Source organism: Coregonus lavaretus (genome assembly GCF_964263955.1).
Source record: "Coregonus lavaretus genome assembly, contig: HAP1_SCAFFOLD_3268, whole genome shotgun sequence".
NCBI classification, from domain to species: domain Eukaryota; kingdom Metazoa; phylum Chordata; class Actinopteri; order Salmoniformes; family Salmonidae; genus Coregonus; species Coregonus lavaretus.
The window spans coordinates 47,059-65,714 of NW_028165869.1; the positions used below are offsets into that span (position 1 = coordinate 47,059).

The 18,656-nt window shown below is 44.0% G+C and overlaps 1 protein-coding gene across 1 annotated transcript; it reads right to left on the reverse strand.

Annotated features, from left to right (window-relative positions):
• Window positions 1-7,631: 7,631 nt before the first annotated feature.
• LOC311115349 (U6 snRNA-associated Sm-like protein LSm7) lies at window positions 7,632-7,968 on the reverse strand (the record flags this gene model as incomplete). The annotated part of the gene is made up of 1 exon (XM_084190538.1): window positions 7,632-7,968. Exon 1 carries the CDS (start codon window positions 7,965-7,967, stop codon window positions 7,632-7,634), a length of 336 nt encoding a protein of 111 aa, XP_084046664.1. The 5' UTR covers window position 7,968.
• Window positions 7,969-18,656: the final 10,688 nt, after the last annotated feature.

The following is an 18,656-nucleotide window of genomic DNA, read 5'->3' on the forward strand; positions in this document are numbered from 1 at the left end:
ATTTTTCCAAAATCATGGGTAACACTGAAAGCATACCTTGAGTCTGTGTAGATATTAGCTGTTTTTCCTTCAGCCTGTTTGCATGCTTCTGTCAAAGCCACCAATTCTGCCACCTGTGCTGATGTTCCTGCAGGTAACGTGCCTGTCAGTATCACATTGTCCATTGTAGTAAAGGAGATGATTGTGGACTACAGGAAAAAAAAGAGGACTGAGCACGCCCCCATTCTCATCGATGGGGCTGTAGTGGAACAGGTTGAGAGCTTCAAGTTCCTTGGTGTCCACATCACCAACGAACTATCATGGTCCAAACACACCAAGACAGTCGTGAAGAGGGCACGACAAAGCCTATTCCCCCTCAGGAGACTGAAAAGATTTGGCATGGGTCCTCAGATCCTCAAAAAATTATACAGCTGCACCATCGAGAGCATCCTGACTGGTTGCATCACCGCCTGGTATGGTAACTGGCATCCAGGACCTCTATACCAGGCAGTGTCAGAGGAAGGCCCTCAAAATTGTCAAAGACTCCAGCCACCCTAGTCATAGACTGTTCTCTCTGCTACCGCACGGCAAGCGGTACCAGAGTGCCAAGTCTAGGTCCAAAAGACTTCTCAACAGCTTCTACCCCCAAGCCATAAGACTCCTGAACAGCTAATCATGGCTACCCGGACTATTTGCACTGCCCCCCCCACCCCATCCTTTTACGCTGCTGCTACTCTGTTAATTATTTATGCATAGTCACTTTAACTCTACCCACATGTACATATTACTTCAACTACCTCAACTAGCCGGTGCCCCCGCACATTGACTCTGCACCGGTACCCCCCTGTATATATAGCCTCCCTACTGTTATTTTATTTTACTTCTGCTCTTTTTTTCTCAACACTTTTTTTGTTGTTGTTTTATTTTTACTTTTTTTGTTAAAAAGAAATGCACTGTTGGTTAAGGGCTGTAAGTAAGCATTTCACTGTAATGTCTGCACCTGTTGTATTCGGCGCATGTGGCCAATACAATTTAATTTGATTTGATTTGATTTGATAATCGCCCAGCCTACCTTCCTCACACCCCCCTCCACAATTCCTGAACCGTCTGTGTATAAGATAAACTCAGGGTTTTCCAACGGATTACCTTTAATAAACCCATCAGAGAGCTGATCCAAAACCAACTCACAACAGTTGTGTTCAAGTAATGTGGTATCTGGAGGAGGCATCAGAGTAGCTGGATTAGATGGTGTGCCATGTTGTATGATGATGTTAGGAGCCTCCAACACAGTTGACTCCTGGTTCCAACGAGCAGCTGTGACCTGTGCAGCTCGATTCATTGTCAAAAGAGTATGAACAGCATGTGGACACTTGATGGTAAAATGTTCGTCAAGAACAAGCGATGCCACCATTGACACAGCGACATAAGTAGCCTGCATAACAAAGACACTAACAACTGTAACCCATCATAAGGATGTAGATTGTAGAGTTTGTTATATCGCTTGAAATGGTCCCATGTCTTCATACCCACGTCTCGTGGATGCTTCAAAATCTTTGACCATTCATCCAACTGTTTTGGAGATGCTGATTTCTGTGTGATGACTGTCACTGGAGGTTTGTCTTTACTCCCTTTAACAGCCTGTGTTCTGGTTGGCCTGAGACATCGTTTGTCACCCGATCTGCCTTTCGCAACTCAGTGTGAGGGTAGATTGAGGGTACAAAGAGCCCACAGGTGGGGGCCAAGTCTGCCTTTTCTACACTTACATTCTGTAATTGTTGAATTATCTCCAGCCTACACTTCTCTACTTTGAAATGGTTCTTCATACAGTGAATTTAATATATTTCTCATGTTCACATCCGGAGCAGCTGTCCCGCCCTTTTCCAGAGTGGTTCTCTCACTTGAAGATGCCATTACACCAACTTCAAAAGTTGTATAATATATATCTATATGTATATATATATTTATAACCCCTTAAGGACTCAAACCTCTATCTATAGAACCCAAATTGTTTCTGCAGGGCCTGGTTACCCATAGAAAACTTGCATTTACTTCATAAGCTTGTTGAGGACTTGAACCTCCTAAAACTTGTGTTCACTTCAAAAGCTTGTTGAGGACTCGAACCTCATAAAACTTGTGTTCACTTCAAAAGCTTGTACAAGGCTTACATAACCCAAAATTCAAAAGCTTGTAAAATGCTCACAAAGCTTACATTACCCAAAATTCAAAAGCATGTACAATGCTTACAAGGCTTACATTACCCAAAATTGCTACTCAACCAGCAACTCACTTCTATACAACGCGAAGGTTTCACTCCCTTAATCAATTATGGCTTATTTTAACTGATAGGGCTTTTACAAAGGACTCCAACCTTTATCAAAGGACTCTAACCTTTAATAGAGGACACATATACAGTGGGGAAAAAAGTATTTAATCAGCCACCAATTGTGCAAGTTCTCCCACTTAAAAAGATGAGAGAGGCCTGTAATTTTCATCATAGGTACACGTCAACTATGACAGACAAATTGAGGAAAAAAAATCCAGAAAATCACATTGTAGGATTTTTTATGAATTTATTTGCAAATTATGGTGGAAAAAAAGTATTTGGTCACATACAAACAAGCAAGATTTCTGGCTCTCACAGACCTGTAACTTCTTCTTTAAGAGGCTCCTCTGTCCTCCACTCGTTACCTGTATTAATGGCACCTGTTTGAACTTGTTATCAGCATTAAAAGACACCTGTCCACAACCTCAAACAGTCACACTCCAAACTCCACTATGGCCAAGACCAAAGAGCTGTCAAAGGACACCAGAAACAAAATTGTAGACCTGCACCAGGCTGGGAAGACTGAATCTGCAATAGGTAAGCAGCTTGGTTTGAAGATATCATCTGTGGGAGCAATTATTAGGAAATGGAAGACATACAAGACCACTGATAATCTCCCTCGATCTGGGGCTCCACGCAAGATCTCACCCTGTGGGGTCAAAATGATCACAAGAACGGTGAGCAAAAATCCCAGAACCACACGGGGGGACCTAGTGAATGACCTGCAGAGAGCTGGGACCAAAGTAACAAAGCCTACCATCAGTAACACACTACGCCGCCAGGGACTCAAATCCTGCAGTGCAAGACGTGTCCCCTTGCTTAAGCCAGTACATGTCCAGGCCCATCTGAAGTTTGCTAGAGTGCATTTGGATGATCCAGAAGAGGATTGGAAGAATGTCATATGGTCAGATGAAACCAAAATAGAACTTTTTGGTATAAACTCAACTCGTCGTGTTTGGAGGACAAAGAAAGCTGAGTTGCATCCAAAGAACACCATACCTACTGTGAAGCATGGGGGTGGAAACATCATGCTTTGGGGCTGTTTTTCTGCAAAGGGACCAGGACGACTGATCCGTGTAAAGGAAAGAATGAATGGGGCCATGTATCATGAGATTTTGAGTGAAAACCTCCTTCCATCAGCAAGGGCATTGAAGATGAAACGTGGCTGGGTCTTTCAGCATGACAATGATCCCAAACACACCGCCCGGGCAACAAAGGAGTGGCTTCGTAAGAAGCATTTCAAGGTCCTGGAGTGGCCTAGCCAGTCTCCAGATCTCAACCCCATAGAAAATCTTTGGAGGGAGTTGAATGTCCGTGTTGCCCAGCGACAGCCCCAAAACATCACTGCTCTAGAGGAGATCTGCATGGAGGAATGGGCCAAAATACCAGCAACAGTGTGTGAAAACCTTGTGAAGACTTACAGAAAACGTTTGACCTGTGTCATTGCCAACAAAGGGTATATAACAAAGTATTGAGAAACTTTTGTTATTGACCAAATACTTATTTTCCACCATAATTTGCAAATAAATTCATAAAAAATCCTACAATGTGATTTTCTGGATTTCTTTCCTCATTTTGTCTGTCATAGTTGACGTGTACCTATGATGAAAATTACAGGCCTCTCTCATCTTTTTAAGTGGGAGAACTTGCACAATTGGTGGCTGACTAAATACTTTTTTTCCCCACTGTACATATCACTCATTGCATGCACTTATTTTAACCTGATTTAGTTATTTTAGATGATATAGGTCTATACTCCTGTGGTCCTCTGTAGCTCAGCTGGTAGAGCACGGCGCTTGTAACGCCAAGGTAGTGGGTTCGATCCCCGGGACCACCCATACACAAAAAATGTAAGTCGCTTTGGATAAAAGCTTCTGCTAAATGGCATATTATTATTACTCACCCAGCAATTATGCCATCAATCAGGAGATTAAGAACTGAATCCCGAGGGTGGGTTGAGCACAGCCCTCTCTTTTTCCCCTGGATCAACACACAGTTGATTCGTTTTTTTCTTGTTGTTGGTCAAGACCAATTCATCCGGGTCACGGCACCAAGTGTTAGCAGTTGATGTTATTCTTCAATAACACAGACCCCAAAGCAAATCAGGGGAAGAAAAATATATTTATTCAAGAGAACAAATCAGAGTTGTTATGCTGGAAAGTAGATGGTAGATGTTCATTCTTCCCTGTCCTCAATGTTTTCTCCACTGAACAAAGAGACATGATGTAGTTTATAGCCTCAAGCCTAGCATGTGGCTGACAAATTAGAATTCCTTGCAATAAAATGGGCCAATGGCCAAATACCGAGTACCCTGTTTCAGGCTCAATGTATAAACAATTTGGACCAATGAGAACTTGCCACATGTAGCTATAAGTCCCTGGTTGGAACCCCTACACAGATTCTAAACAAATGTTGATTCCCTCTTGACCTCTAGCCTCTGTGTTGTGTATTTCTCTTTGAATATTTTTACAAGACCATTCAGGGTTGAAGATTGTGGACTCAAGAAAAACCTTGTATTATAGGCAAACATTGATACCTTTTTTTTCTAATCCAATAATTTCTAACCCCTTTATTTTATCATTGGATCTGTTCAATGGCCATAACAAACAAATATGGTGAAAGAGGGCAACCCTGTTTACACCTCTTAACAATTCAAAATTCTCAGAGAAAGAACCATTATTTATAATTTTACATAAAGGAGTGTTATACATGACTTTTATCAATTTTACAAGAGATTCTCTAAAGTTGAAATAATCCAGGCACTTATAAATAAATTCTAGCCATACTTTATCGAAAGCTTTCTCAAAATCTGCTACAGTGGGGAAAAAAAGTATTTCGTCAGCCACCAATTGTGCAAGTTCTCCCACTTAAAAAGATGAGAGAGGCCTGTAATTTTCATCATAGGTACACGTCAACTATGACAGACAAATTGAGGAAAAAATATCCAGAAAATCACATTGTAGGATTTGTTATGAATTTATTTGCAAATTATGGTGGAAAATAAGTATTTGGTCACCTACAAACAAGCAAGATTTCTGGCTCTCACAGACCTGTAACTTCTTCTTTAAGAGGATCCTCTGTCCTCCACTCGTTACCTGTATTAATGGCACCTGTTTGAACTTGTTATCAGTATAAAAGACACCTGTCCACAACCTCAAACAGTCACACTCCAAACTCCACTATGGCCAAGACGAAAGAGCTTTCAAAGGACACCAGAAACAAAATTGTAGACCTGCACCAGGCTGGGAAGACTGAATCTGCAATAGGTAAGCAGCTTGGTTTGAAGAAATCAACTGTGGGAGCAATTATTAGGAAATGGAAGACATACAAGACCACTGATAATCTCCCTCGATCTGGTGCTCCACGCAAGATCTCACCCCGTGGGGTCAAAATGATCACAAGAACGGTGAGCAAAAATCCCAGAACCACACGGGGGGACCTAGTGAATGACCTGCAGAGAGCTGGAACCAAAGTAACAAAGCCTACCATCAGTAACACACTACGCCGCCAGGGACTCAAATCCTGCAGTGCCCCCTGCTTAAGCCAGTACATGTCCAGGCCCGTCTGAAGTTTGCTAGAGTGCATTTGGATGATCCAGAAGATGATTGGGAGAATGTCATATGGTCAGATGAAACCAAAATATAACTTTTTGGTAAAAACTCAACTCGTCGTGTTTGGAGGACAAAGAATGCTGAGTTGCATCCAAAGAACACCATACCTACTGTGAAGCATGGGGGTGGAAACATCATGCTTTGGGGCTGTTTCTCTGCAAAGGGACCAGGACGACTGATCCGTGTAAAGGAAAGAATGAATGGGGCCATGTATCGTGAGATTTTGAGTGAAAACCTCCGTCCATCAGCAAGGGCATTGACAATGATCCCAAACACACCGCCCGGGCAACGAAGGAGTGGCTTCGTAAGAAGCATTTCAAGGTCCTGGAGTGGCCTAGCCAGTCTCTAGATCTCAACCCCATAGAAAATCTTTGGAGGGAGTCCGTGTTGCCCAGCGACAGCCCCAAAACATCACTGCTCTAGAGGAGATCTGCATGGAGGAATGGGCCAAAATACCAGCAACAGTGTGTGAAAACCTTGTGAAGACTTACAGAAAACGTTTGACCTGTGTCATTGCCAACAAAGGGTATATAACAAAGTATTGAGAAACTTTTGTTATTGACCAAATACTTATTTTCCACCATAATTTGCAAATAAATTCATAAAAAATCCTACAATGTGATTTTCTGGAGAAAAAAATTCTCATTTTGTCTGTCATAGTTGACGTGTACCTATGATGAAAATTACAGGCCTCTCTCATCTTTTTAAGTGAGAGAACTTGCACAATTGGTGGCTGACTAAATACTTTTTTCCCCACTGTATAAGGATTATGCCTGGTATCCCTGTATTCTCATAGTTTTCAATTATTTATAATAATTGTCTAATGCTATCTCCAACATATATTCATTTTAAGAATCCTGTCTGATCATGATGAATAATATCCGGTAAGACTTTTTTAATTCTATGAGTCTTTTCTCTCTTGACCGAATCCGTTTTGTTTTTGGGATGAAAATTGAATTGAATGGCCTCTAAAGACACACTTAAAGGCATCCCATACTATACATTGATCCGCTGTTCCTGTATTATGCTAGAAAAAAATAAATAATAATAATTAAAAGATACATCTTTTTTTTTTTCATCCTTCTTTTGTCTAATAATTGACAAAAAAAGAAAATGTGTCAGTTTAACCATTCCATGTGGGGCACACTTTCCTTGACTCAGCGGGGGGACAGCACAGGAAGAGGCACAAAACAACGTCTGGGTGCCCCAATTAAACTTTGTGCAATATCCCAAATGCAGCCTTCCCCTGCACTGAACCTTGGACGACCCAAGTTGAGCGCGTCCACATAAGTTACACAGAAAGTGACAGCAATAAACAGAAATACTTCATAGTATATTCATTGGTACTGGCCATCAACATACATAGTACACTATCCACAGGAAGAGGGTAGCTACAGTATCCCCATATTTTACAATTATATTTTAGTCATTTAGCAGACGCTCTTATCCAGAGCGACTTACAGTTAGTGATTGCATACATTTTCTTTATATATATTTGTTTCATACTAACCGCAATAATATTTAATTGAATCCTCACATCCTCCCTCCTTCTCAAAGCACATTGGAGTAGATCTTATGTTCCTCTCCTTGAATCTTCTCCTCCAATGCATTTTGAGAAGGAGGCAAGTAGAGGATGCGAGGAATCAAGGAAATACAATTGACATACACACCAGGAATTGGACTACTGTGAGGTCATCCTAGTGAACGAGGCTGGCCGACTATCCGTCCTGCTGCTGGATGAAGGGGTTGGGGATGGCTTCCATGCTGTCCTGAGGACAGATGAGCACCACGGACGTCCCTCTACAAACCACCAGGCCCAGCTGCCACATGTCCTCGGTCAGCTTGAACTGGTCGTCAGGATCCTGCAAGTACTCGATGGTGCTATCCAATACCAGGTTCAACATGGGGTCAAACCCCTCCAGAACTCCACTGGCCTCTCGTCCTCCCTGAAACTTCACACGGATTTGTTTATCAATGTACTTTGACAGGTCAAAGATACTCTCTTTCTTCTTCTTCTCTCCTTCCTTGTTTCTGTCCTGGTTTCTGTCCGCCATTTTTAACATGTTCCAGCCAAGCCCACGCCTTATAATTGTTATATTTATTTAAAAATAATTAAAATAATATTAATCCCCATCCAAGGCCTTTCATATAAGGAAAATTATTTTTGTAGCCTCACAAAACTAATAAAAGTACATCGCAGCACTCATGCAATTATAAGTCTTGATCAACAAAGTACCATTATACAAGGGGGTCTTTACCCACAACCTAACATAATGCACATTCTCCTATACCTAGGGGAAGGTAGTATCTCTCCCTTGAAGTTATAGCCTCAATATAAAAGGCAAAGAAAAAAATAATAAACCCCCTAGGGCTTTCACAAAGAAAATACAACTTCTTGGTGTCCTTGTGTTATATAGCTAGCTTAGTTGAATATGAAAGTAAAATTACCAGCTGTCATTTGTGCCTAGATCAATTTATATTCCATCAAAATAAACGTTAAATCAGTCCTTGAACAGAGTGGCTGTGTCACCGGATTCTCTTGATGCCTCTTCCCGATAGCTAAACAATCGTAGTCCCCTGTAGCTCAGTTGGTAGAGCATGGCGCTTGCAACACCAGGGTTGTGGGTTCGTTTCCCACGGGGGGCCAGTATGAAAATGTATGCATTCACTAACTGTAAGTCGCTCTGGATAAGAGCGTCTGCTAAATGACTAAAATGTACCTTCTGCACATGTGCTCATTCGGCTGACCAGAGGTGGAACAGGCTACTCTGTCAAATTTCAGGCCTTCGTTGAATTGCACTCAGAATGCCTAGTGAACTAACTAGGCCTACACATACGGAGGAGGGAGAACCACTCAGATCATACAGTAGCCCAGTTTCAGAAAAACGCAGAGCATTCTTTGGTGCTTGTAAACAATATAGCCTACATTAATTGATGCATAGTTTTTACATTAATTGATGCATAGGAAAAGAAACAGAACAACTTTCAAGGTAATGCAATTAATATGTGCATCTGTTTTGGTTGTTTGATGCTGTCAACTTAATTTTCCTTGGATAGACACCATTGTAAATAAATGTAGCCTATAAACTTTGTATTTTTTTTACCACTCTCTGCCTACCTACCCAATCAATCATGTGCTTAGATGCCAACTTTACAGTACAGTAGTAAATACAGAAACTCCCAACTTCCGTGTTCAACCAGACAGGTGATGAGGATATTTTTCACCTTCCTTAACCTCCACACTTGTAGCTCTACAACTACAACATATCAGAGTCAAGAACCTTTGGATAATTTCATTTTGCTTGGCAATGTACCGTTTACTAAAGTAGTTGAGACAAATTATTTCCAATTTTATTGTCAGGCATGGAGGCCTCAGTGTGTGTGGACATAGTTTTAGCATTTTGCAGGTGTGTTTCACACAGGAAGCAAAAGAAACGTGTGAAGGAGTGGTTGCTGAGAATCCTCTCGTTTGAGTATAGGAGGAGTGTCCGTGTATGACATATGGCACAAGGACTGACATGTGAGTAGGAAAACAAACAAACACACACCACAGGAGGCTGCTGAGGGGAGGATGGCTCATAATAATGGCTGGAAAGGAGCAAAAGGAATGGCATCAAACACATGGAAACCATGTGTTTGATGTATTTGATACCATTCCACTTATTTCGCTCGAGCTATTACCACGAGCCCGTCCTCCCCAATGAAGGTGTCACCAACCTCCTGACACAGACACACTGTCATAGCCAGCCAGTGACTTCCCCTAGGAAAGTCTTGTATGCAAATCCCTAGCCTGACAACCCGATGTGTGACCTACTGTCTAATTTGCATAGATGCAAGCCAACCTTTTCAAATCAAAGGTCAAAGTAATCACTGTCTACCAGTCAAAGTCGAAAACTATTTACTTTGAAAAACTTTATTTAAACAGCACAAACAACAATCTAAAAAAGGAGGATGATGTGAGGAATAGAATATGAAAGACTATACTATTTTGTTTGAGTGTAATTGTTTCACAGTTGTTTGTATCTCCACAATAGAATACACACTGCTGGTATCTCTTATGTATAAGACTAATTCTCATGGCTCCCATTGCTATAATTCTGTGAAACATATTAGTATGGCCAACTATAATATGTAATCCACTTTTTTCATGTCAACAGAGGCCCTTCCTGTTGCATGAAATCATACACTTTTAAGCACTCTTTGCTGTTGCAATACTCTTGATGACAATAGCACAGCAGAAAGGGGATTAAAAGTTGCAACAGCTTGTCTGTATAACTCATGAAAAACAAGCCACTTTGATCAGTTAGCAAGGCAGGTAGGTCTAGGCAAAGGATAATTAGTTGTGCATATCTTCACAGTGAAGCATGGGTTTGATATTTCATCGCTTGGTTGATGATGATGACTGGAAGAATTGTTTTGTTTCACATGGGGTGAATCCCAAATGTTACCCTATTCACTACATAGTTCACTACTTGGGGCACCGTATGGGCCCTGGTCAAAAGTAGTGCACTATTTAGGGATAGGGTGCCAATTGGGATGCAACTATGGATACTGAGTAATGTGAAAACATGAAACTGATGTTAATGATGCGTTAATGTAAGCTTATGTTGTTTGAAAACGACTGATCAACATTCAAATGTTCAGCATTAATGTACGTTTCTGTTTTGTGTTCCAAGTGTACTTTCAGTAACAGAAATGGTTGAAGACTTTCCCTCCTCTCCATCCATGATCCATCCATCCGTCTGTCCGTCCGTCCACCCACCCACCCACCCACCCACCCCCCCTCTCTCGCTCTCTCTCTCTCTCTCTCTCTCTCCCCCCTCTCTCCCTCGTTCTCTCCAGCGGGAGGCCCTCAGACGTATGTGGGAAGAGGTTTTAATGATGTGCCCACGTGATGTTCATTCCGTTCAGCTCCCCGTGCATTACATATGGAATAGGATGCCATTTGGGACGCAAATTAGATTTAATAATATCATCCAAGTGAATAGGTGGTTCTTACAGCTATTCCCTCCCTCCTCACCCTCCCCCATTCTGCACCCAATCACCAATTAGGTATATTATTACCATATACCCATGTGACTGCAGGTTAACGCCATTAACCATATAGAATAAAATAATAATTTACTTTCTCATTACTAACCCTTAATAATGGAAAGATGGCAATTATGTTTGTTGTAGCGCCTGCTCATAGTAGGTCCCATAGGAAGTCCCAGTGTTGACTGTAATTCAACCGTCTTAGGTTTGATTTCCCTAGAGACAAAAGTCCTCCACCCTAAATCATAATAGCATATGGCCCATGAGACACAGCTTGTGGTGCAACGTGACATAAAGTGCTTATTCATTAACCTGTTGGGATCCCCAATGTAATTGTGATGAGGTGTGAATGAAGGAGTCAGGCGCAGGAGGTAAAACACCGAAGTCCAGATTTTAGACCGAGTACGCCGGGGCCCCCTCGATGTCCAGAGGAGGTGGAGGAACCTCCCGCACCTCAGACTCCTGGAGCGGACCAGCTACCACCGGCCTGAGGAGAGACACATGAAACGAGGGGTTAATACGGTAATCATGGGGGAGTAACAACCTGTATGTAACCTCGTTTATCCTCCTCAGGACTTTAAACGGCCCCACAAACCGCGGGCTCAGCTTCCGGCAGGGCAGGCGGAGGGGTAGATTCCGGGTCGAGAGCCAGACCCGATCCCCCGGTACGAAAACCGGGGCCTCCCTGCGGTGGCGGTCAGCGTTCGCCTTCTGATGATGCATGGTGCGTTGGAGGCAAACGTGGGCAGCGTCCCAAGTTTCTCCCGTGCGCCGAAGCCAGTCATCCACTGCAGGAGCCTCGGTCTGGCTCTAGTGCCACGGTGCCAGGACCGGTTGGTAACCCAAAACACATTGGAAGGGTGTTAGGTTAGTGGAGGAGTGGCGGAAAGAGTTCTGAGCGTATTCTGCCCATGGCAGGAACACCGAACACCTTTCTTTTTTGACAGAATGTTTAAAAAAGGTATAATCTTCGTAAATTATATCATCGGTAGGACTGGTGGAGTTATGTCGCACATGCAACAAAAACATATGGAAATGTCTGCTCTACCCAAAATTACAACCAAATAATTGCAGCCTTACCGCAAAAGTGGAAGAGGAAAGTGGAAGGGGGAGAAAGTAAGGAACTTGACTGTCGGCCTTGCATTAAAGAACATAATTGGTTAAGGAAAACTGTGATAAATAAAAAAGTACACTGCTCAAAAAAATTAAGAGAACCCTTAAACAACACATCCTAGATCTGAATGAATGAAATAATCTTATTAAATACTTTTTTCTTTACATAGTTGAATGTGCTGACAACAAAATCACACAAAAATGATCAATGGAAATCAAATGTATCAACCCATGGAGGTCTGGATTTGGAGTCACCCTCAAAATTAAAGTGGAAAACCACACTACAGGCTGATCCAACTTTGATGTAATGTCCTTAAAACAAGTCAAAATGAGGCTCAGTAGTGTGAGTGGCCTCCACGTGCCTTTATGACCTCCCTACAATGCATGGGCATGCTCCTGATGAGGTGGCGGATGGTCTCCTGAGGGATCTCCTCCCATACCTGGACTAAAGCATCCGCCAACTCCTGGACAGTCTGTGGTGCAACGTGGCGTTGGTGGATGGAGCGAGACATGATGTCCTAGATGTGCTCAATTGGATTCAGGTCTGGGGAACGAGCGGGCCAGTCCATAGCATCAATGCCTTCCTCTTGCAGGAACTGCTGACACACTCCAGCCACATGAGGTCTAGCATTGTCTTGCATTAGGAGGAACCCAGGGCCAACCGCACCAGCATATGGTCTCACAAGGGGTCTGAGGATCTCATCTCGGTACCTAATGGCAGTCAGGCTACCTCTGGCGAGCACATGGAGGGCTGTGCGGCCCCCCTAAGAAATGCCACCCCACACCATGACTGACCCACCGTCAAACCGGTCATGCTGGAGGATGTTGCAGGCAGCAGAACGTTTTCCACAGCGTCTCCAGACTCTGTCACGTCTGTCTCAGTGTGAACCTGCATTCATCTGTGAAGAGCACAGGGCGCCAGTGGCGAATTTGCCAATCTTGGTGTTCTCTGGCAAATGCCAAACGTCCTGCACGGTGTTGGGCTGTAAGCACAACCCCCACCTGTGGACGTCGGGCCCTCATACCACCCTCATGGTGTCCGTTTCTGACCGTTTGAGCAGACACATGCACATTTGTGGCCTGCTGGAGGTCATTTTGCAGGGCTCTGGCAGTGCTCCTTCTGCTCCTCCTTGCACAAAGGCGGAGGTAGCGGTCCTGTTGCTGGGGTGTTGCCCTCCTACGGCCTCCTCCACGTTTCCTGATGTACTGGCCTGTCTCCTGGTTGCGCCTCCATGCTCTGGACACTACGCTGACAGACACAACAAACCTTCTTGACACAGCTCGCATTGATGTACCATCCTGGATGAGCTGCACTACCTGAGCCACTTGTGTGGGTTGTAGACTCCGTCTCATGCTACCACTAGAGTGAAAGCACCGCCAGCATTCAAAAGTGACCAAAACATCAGCCAGGAAGCATAGGAACTGAGAAGTGGTCTGTGGTCACCACCTGCAGAACCACTTCTTTATTGGGGGTGTGTTGCTAATTGCCTATAATTTCCACCTGTTGTCTATTCCATTTGCACAACAGCATGTGAAATTTATTGTCAATCAGTGTTGCTTCCTAAGTGGACAGTTTGATTTCACAGAAGTGTTATTGACTTGGAGTTACATTGTGTTGTTTAAGTGTTCCCTTTATTTTTTTGAGCAGTGTATATCAGTTTCACTTAAGGACCAAATGATTGACAGCCGTCCCATATAGATTGCAAAATAGTTGGGAAGAGATTTTTGACGTACCGATCCCATGGCAGAGTGTTTATGAACTGACACGCAAAACGACACCGGATTCAAAAATTAGAATCTTTCAATTTAAATTATTATATAAAATTCTTGCTACCAATAGAATGTTATTTTTATGGGGGATACAATCTTCCCAGCTCTGCAGATTTTGCTGTGAAGAGACAGAATCATTAGATCATTTGTTTTGGTTCTGTCCATTTGTAGCTTGTTTTTGGACACAGGTCCAGGAATGGCTAAAGGATTGCAATATTTACCTGGAGCTAACCTTGCAGATAGCATTACTGGGTGATCTGAAAAGTCACAGTCAATCGATCAATAATATAATAATACTTTTAGCAAAAAATAATATTTTCAATTTACAATCTGTAGAAACAATGATAATAGAAGGGTTCAGAACTTTTGTGAAACATCACAGTACGGTTGATATTTATATGGCAAATAGAAATCCTATATGGATGGTGTTAAGAGATAGATGGGAGGTGTTGAATGGAGTTGAAGGATGGGACTAATAACAAATAACAACAAGAGAACTAATAATGTAAGCATACTGTGTCCATAATAAGTATATAGGTTGTATGTTGGGAGCTTTTGGGAAAGAGCACAATTAGAAAGATATGGCAAATAGAAGCAAACCGGATGGACATCATGAAAATGATCGGAGAGGTTGAGAGTAGAAGAAGTTCAGGAGCAAAAACAAATAAAATATAATTATTGTAAAATTGACTGTGTCCATAAGGTGTAAGTATAGGCTGGAAGTAGAGGCCTGGGCATTGTTGTTCACTAATTTACCCCAAGTAGGGAAAGGATGGTGGGGTTGAAAAGTAATAAAGGGGAGTATATACAGTGGGGGGAAAAAGTATTTAGTCAGCCACCAATTGTGCATGTTCTCCCACTTAAAAAGATGAGAGAGGCCTGTAATTTTCATCATAGGTACACGTCAAATATGACAGACAAATTGAGATTTTTTTTCTCCAGAAAATCACATTGTAGGATTTTTAATGAATTTATTTGCAAATTATGGTGGAAAATAAGTATTTGCTCACCTACAAACAAGCAAGATTTCTGGCTCTCACAGACCTGTAACTTCTTCTTTAAGAGGCTCCTCTGTCCTCCACTCGTTACCTGTATTAATGGCACCTGTTTGAACTTGTTATCAGCATAAAAGACACCTGTCCACAACCTCAAACAGTCACACTCCAAACTCCACTATGGCCAAGACCAAAGAGCTGTCAAAGGACACCAGAAACAAAATTGTAGACCTGCACCAGGCTGGGAAGACTGAATCTGCAATAGGTAAGCAGCTTGGTTTGAAGAAATCAACTGTGGGAGCAATTATTAGGAAATGGAAGACATACAAGACCACTGATAATCTCCCTCGATCTGGGGCTCCACGCAAGATCTCACCCCGTGGGGTCAAAATGATCACAAGAACGGTGAGCAAAAATCCCAGAACCACACAGGGGGGACCTAGTGAATGACCTGCAGAGAGCTGGGACCAAAGTAATAAAGCCTACCATCAGTAACACACTACGCCGCCAGGGACTCAAATCCTGCAGTGCAGGACTTGTCCCCCTTCTTAAGCCAGTACATGTCCAGGCCCGTCTGAAGTTTGCTAGAGTACATTTGGATGATCCAGAAGAGGATTGGGAGAATGTCATATGGTCAGATGAAACCAAAATATAACTTTTTGGTAAAAACTCAACTCGTCGTGTTTGGAGGACAAAGAATGCTGAGTTGCATCCAAAGATCACCATACCTACTGTGAAGCATGGGGGTGGAAACATCATGCTTTGGGGCTGTTTTTCTGCAAAGGGACCAGGACGACTGATCCGTGTAAAGGAAAGAATGAATGGGGCCATGTATCGTGAGATTTTGAGTGAAAACCTCCTTCCATCAGCAAGGGCATTGAAGATGAAACGTGGCTGGGTCTTTCAGCATGACAATGATCCCAAACACACCGCCCGGGCAACGAAGGAGTGGCTTCGTAAGAAGCATTTCAAGGTCCTGGAGTGGCCTAGCCAGTCTCCAGATCTCAACCCCATAGAAAATCTTTGGAGGGAGTTGAAAGTCCGTGTTGCCCAGCGACAGCCCCAAAACATCACAGCTCTAGAGGAGATCTGCATGGAGGAATGGGCCAAAATACCAGCAACAGTGTGTGAAAACCTTGTGAAGACTTACAGAAAACGTTTGACCTGTGTCATTGCCAACAAGGGGTAAATAACAAAGTATTGAGAAACTTTTGTTATTGACCAAATACTTATTTTCCACCATAATTTGCATATAAATTCATAAAAAATCCTACAATGTTATTTTCTGGATATTTTTTTCTCATTTTGTCTGTAATAGTTGACGTGTACCTAAAAAAAATAATAATAATAATAATAGGAACACCGACCACTCCCCCGGCCGGTCCTGACAGTATGTCCGCAGGAACCTACCCACATCTTGATTCACCCATTCCACCTGCCCATTACTCTCTGGGTGAAATCCAAAGGTCAGGCTGACCGAGACCCCCAGACGTTCCATGAACACCTTCCAGACTCTAGACGTGAACTGGGGACCTCGGTCGGACACTATATCCTCTGGTACCCCGTAGTGCTGGAAGACGTGAGTAAACAGAGCCTCCGCAGTTTGTAGGGCCGTGGGGCAGAGACTTCGAAAAGCGATCCACAACGACCAGGATAGTGGTGTTATCTTGGGAGAGGGGAAGATCAGTAAGAAAATCAATACTAAGGTGAGACCATGGTCGTTGTGGAACTGGTAAAGGTTGTAGCTTACCCGCTGGGAGGTGCTTAGGTGCCTTACTCTGGGCGCACACTGAGCAGGAGGAAACATACACCCTCATGTCCTTAGCCAAGGTAGGCCACCAGTACTTCTCGGTCAGGCAGGGCATTGTACGACCGATACCTGGATGACCAGAGGAGGGTGACGTGTGTGCCCAGTAGAGCAGACGATCACGGATAAGCGCAGGCACGTACTGCAGCCCAGCTGGACACTGCGGTGGAGATGTATCTGTGCATAATGCCTGCACTATATCCGCGTCCATACTACCGGCGCCACAATGCATGAGGCCGGGAGTATGGGGGTGTTGTCTCTGGGCCTCTCCTCTGTGTCATACAGCCGAGACAGTGCGTCTGCCTTCAAGTTCTTCGTACCCGGAATGTATGAGAGTGTGAAATCAAACCGGGTGAAGAAGAGGGCCCACCTGGCCTGGCGAGGATTCAGCCTCCTTGCTGCCTGAATGTACTCCAGGTTACGGTGGTCTGTCCAGACGAGGAAAGGGTGTTTTGCCCCTTCGAGCCAATGCCTCCACACCGTCAAAGCTCGGACAACTGCCAGCAGCTCCCGATCACCAACGCCGTAGTTCTGCTCCGCCGAGCTGAGCTTCTTCGAAAAGAAGGCACAGGGGCGGAGCTTGGGTGACGTGCCCGAGCGTTTGGATAAGACAGCGCCTATCCCTACCTCGGACGCATCCACCTCCACTATGAACGGTAGTGATGGATCGGGGTGAGCCAGTACCGGGGCGGAGGTGAACAGACCCCGCAATCTACTGAAAGCCAAATCCGCCTCAGCAGACCAGCGGAGCCGGGATGGACCCCACTTCAACAAGGAGGTAATGGGAGCTGTGACCTTGCCAAAGCCCAGAATAAACCTCTGATAGTAGTTGGCAAAGCCAAGGAAGCGCTGCACCTCCTTCACCGTGGTTGGAGTCAGCCAATTACGCATGGCTGAAATGCGATCTCCCTCCATCTCTACACCTGTGGTAGTAATGCGGTATCCAAGGAAGGAGATTGACTGCTGGAAAAACTCACACTTCTCTGCCTTGGCATAAAGATCATTTTCCAGCAGTCGGACCAGTACTTTGCGAACCAGGGACACATGCTCGGCACGCGTAGAGGAATACACCAGGATGTCATCAATGTAGACCACCACACCGCGACCAAGCATGTCCCGAAACACCTCGTTCACAAAGGACTGGAAAACGGATGGAGCATTCATCAAACCGTAGGGCATCACCAGGTATTCATAATGCCCCGATGTTGTGCTGAATGCTGTTTTCCACTCATCCCCTTCCCGAATATGCACCAGGTTGTAGGCACCAGGCTGAGGTCTAATATGGTGAGAAAATGGGCCCCATGCATTGACTCAATCACTGAAGGAATGAGGGGAAGAGGATAACTAAATCGTACCGTCACCTTATGCAGTGGTCAATAATCAATGCACGGGCGTAAACCACCATCTTTCTTCTTCACAAAGAAGAAACTTGAGGAAACAGGTGAAGTGGAGGGACATATATACCCCTGGCGCAGGGACTCGGTGACGTATGTTTCCATAGCCTCCGTCTCAGCCTGCGACAGGGGATACACATGACTCCTGGGAGGTACAGCGTCTACCCGAAGGTTTATCGCGCAATCCCCTTCCAGAAGAGGTGGTAATTTAGTCGCTTGCGTCTTGGAAAACGCGAGCGCCAGATCATGGTATTCAGGGGGAATGCGCATGGTGGGGTTACGCGACCACCCCGTAAGAACCCTCTGTGGCCATGAAAAATTGGGGTTGTGAAGGACTAACCACGGAATACCTAAGACTACAGGGTAAGCAGGAGACTCAATACTCAAAAAAGTGATCTGCTCCTCAACAAGCGTCTCCTGTGTAATCATGGTGACTGGTACAGTAACCTCCTTAACCAACCCGGACCCTAATGGTCGACTATCAAGTGCTCTGATGGAGAGTGGAATGGATAGGGGAACCAATTAAGTGCCTTGACGGCGTGCAAATGCCCTGTCCATAAAGTTCCCAGCTGCGCCTGAATCGACTAGTGCCTTACACTGGGAAACTACCAGGTGATCGGGAAAGGAGAT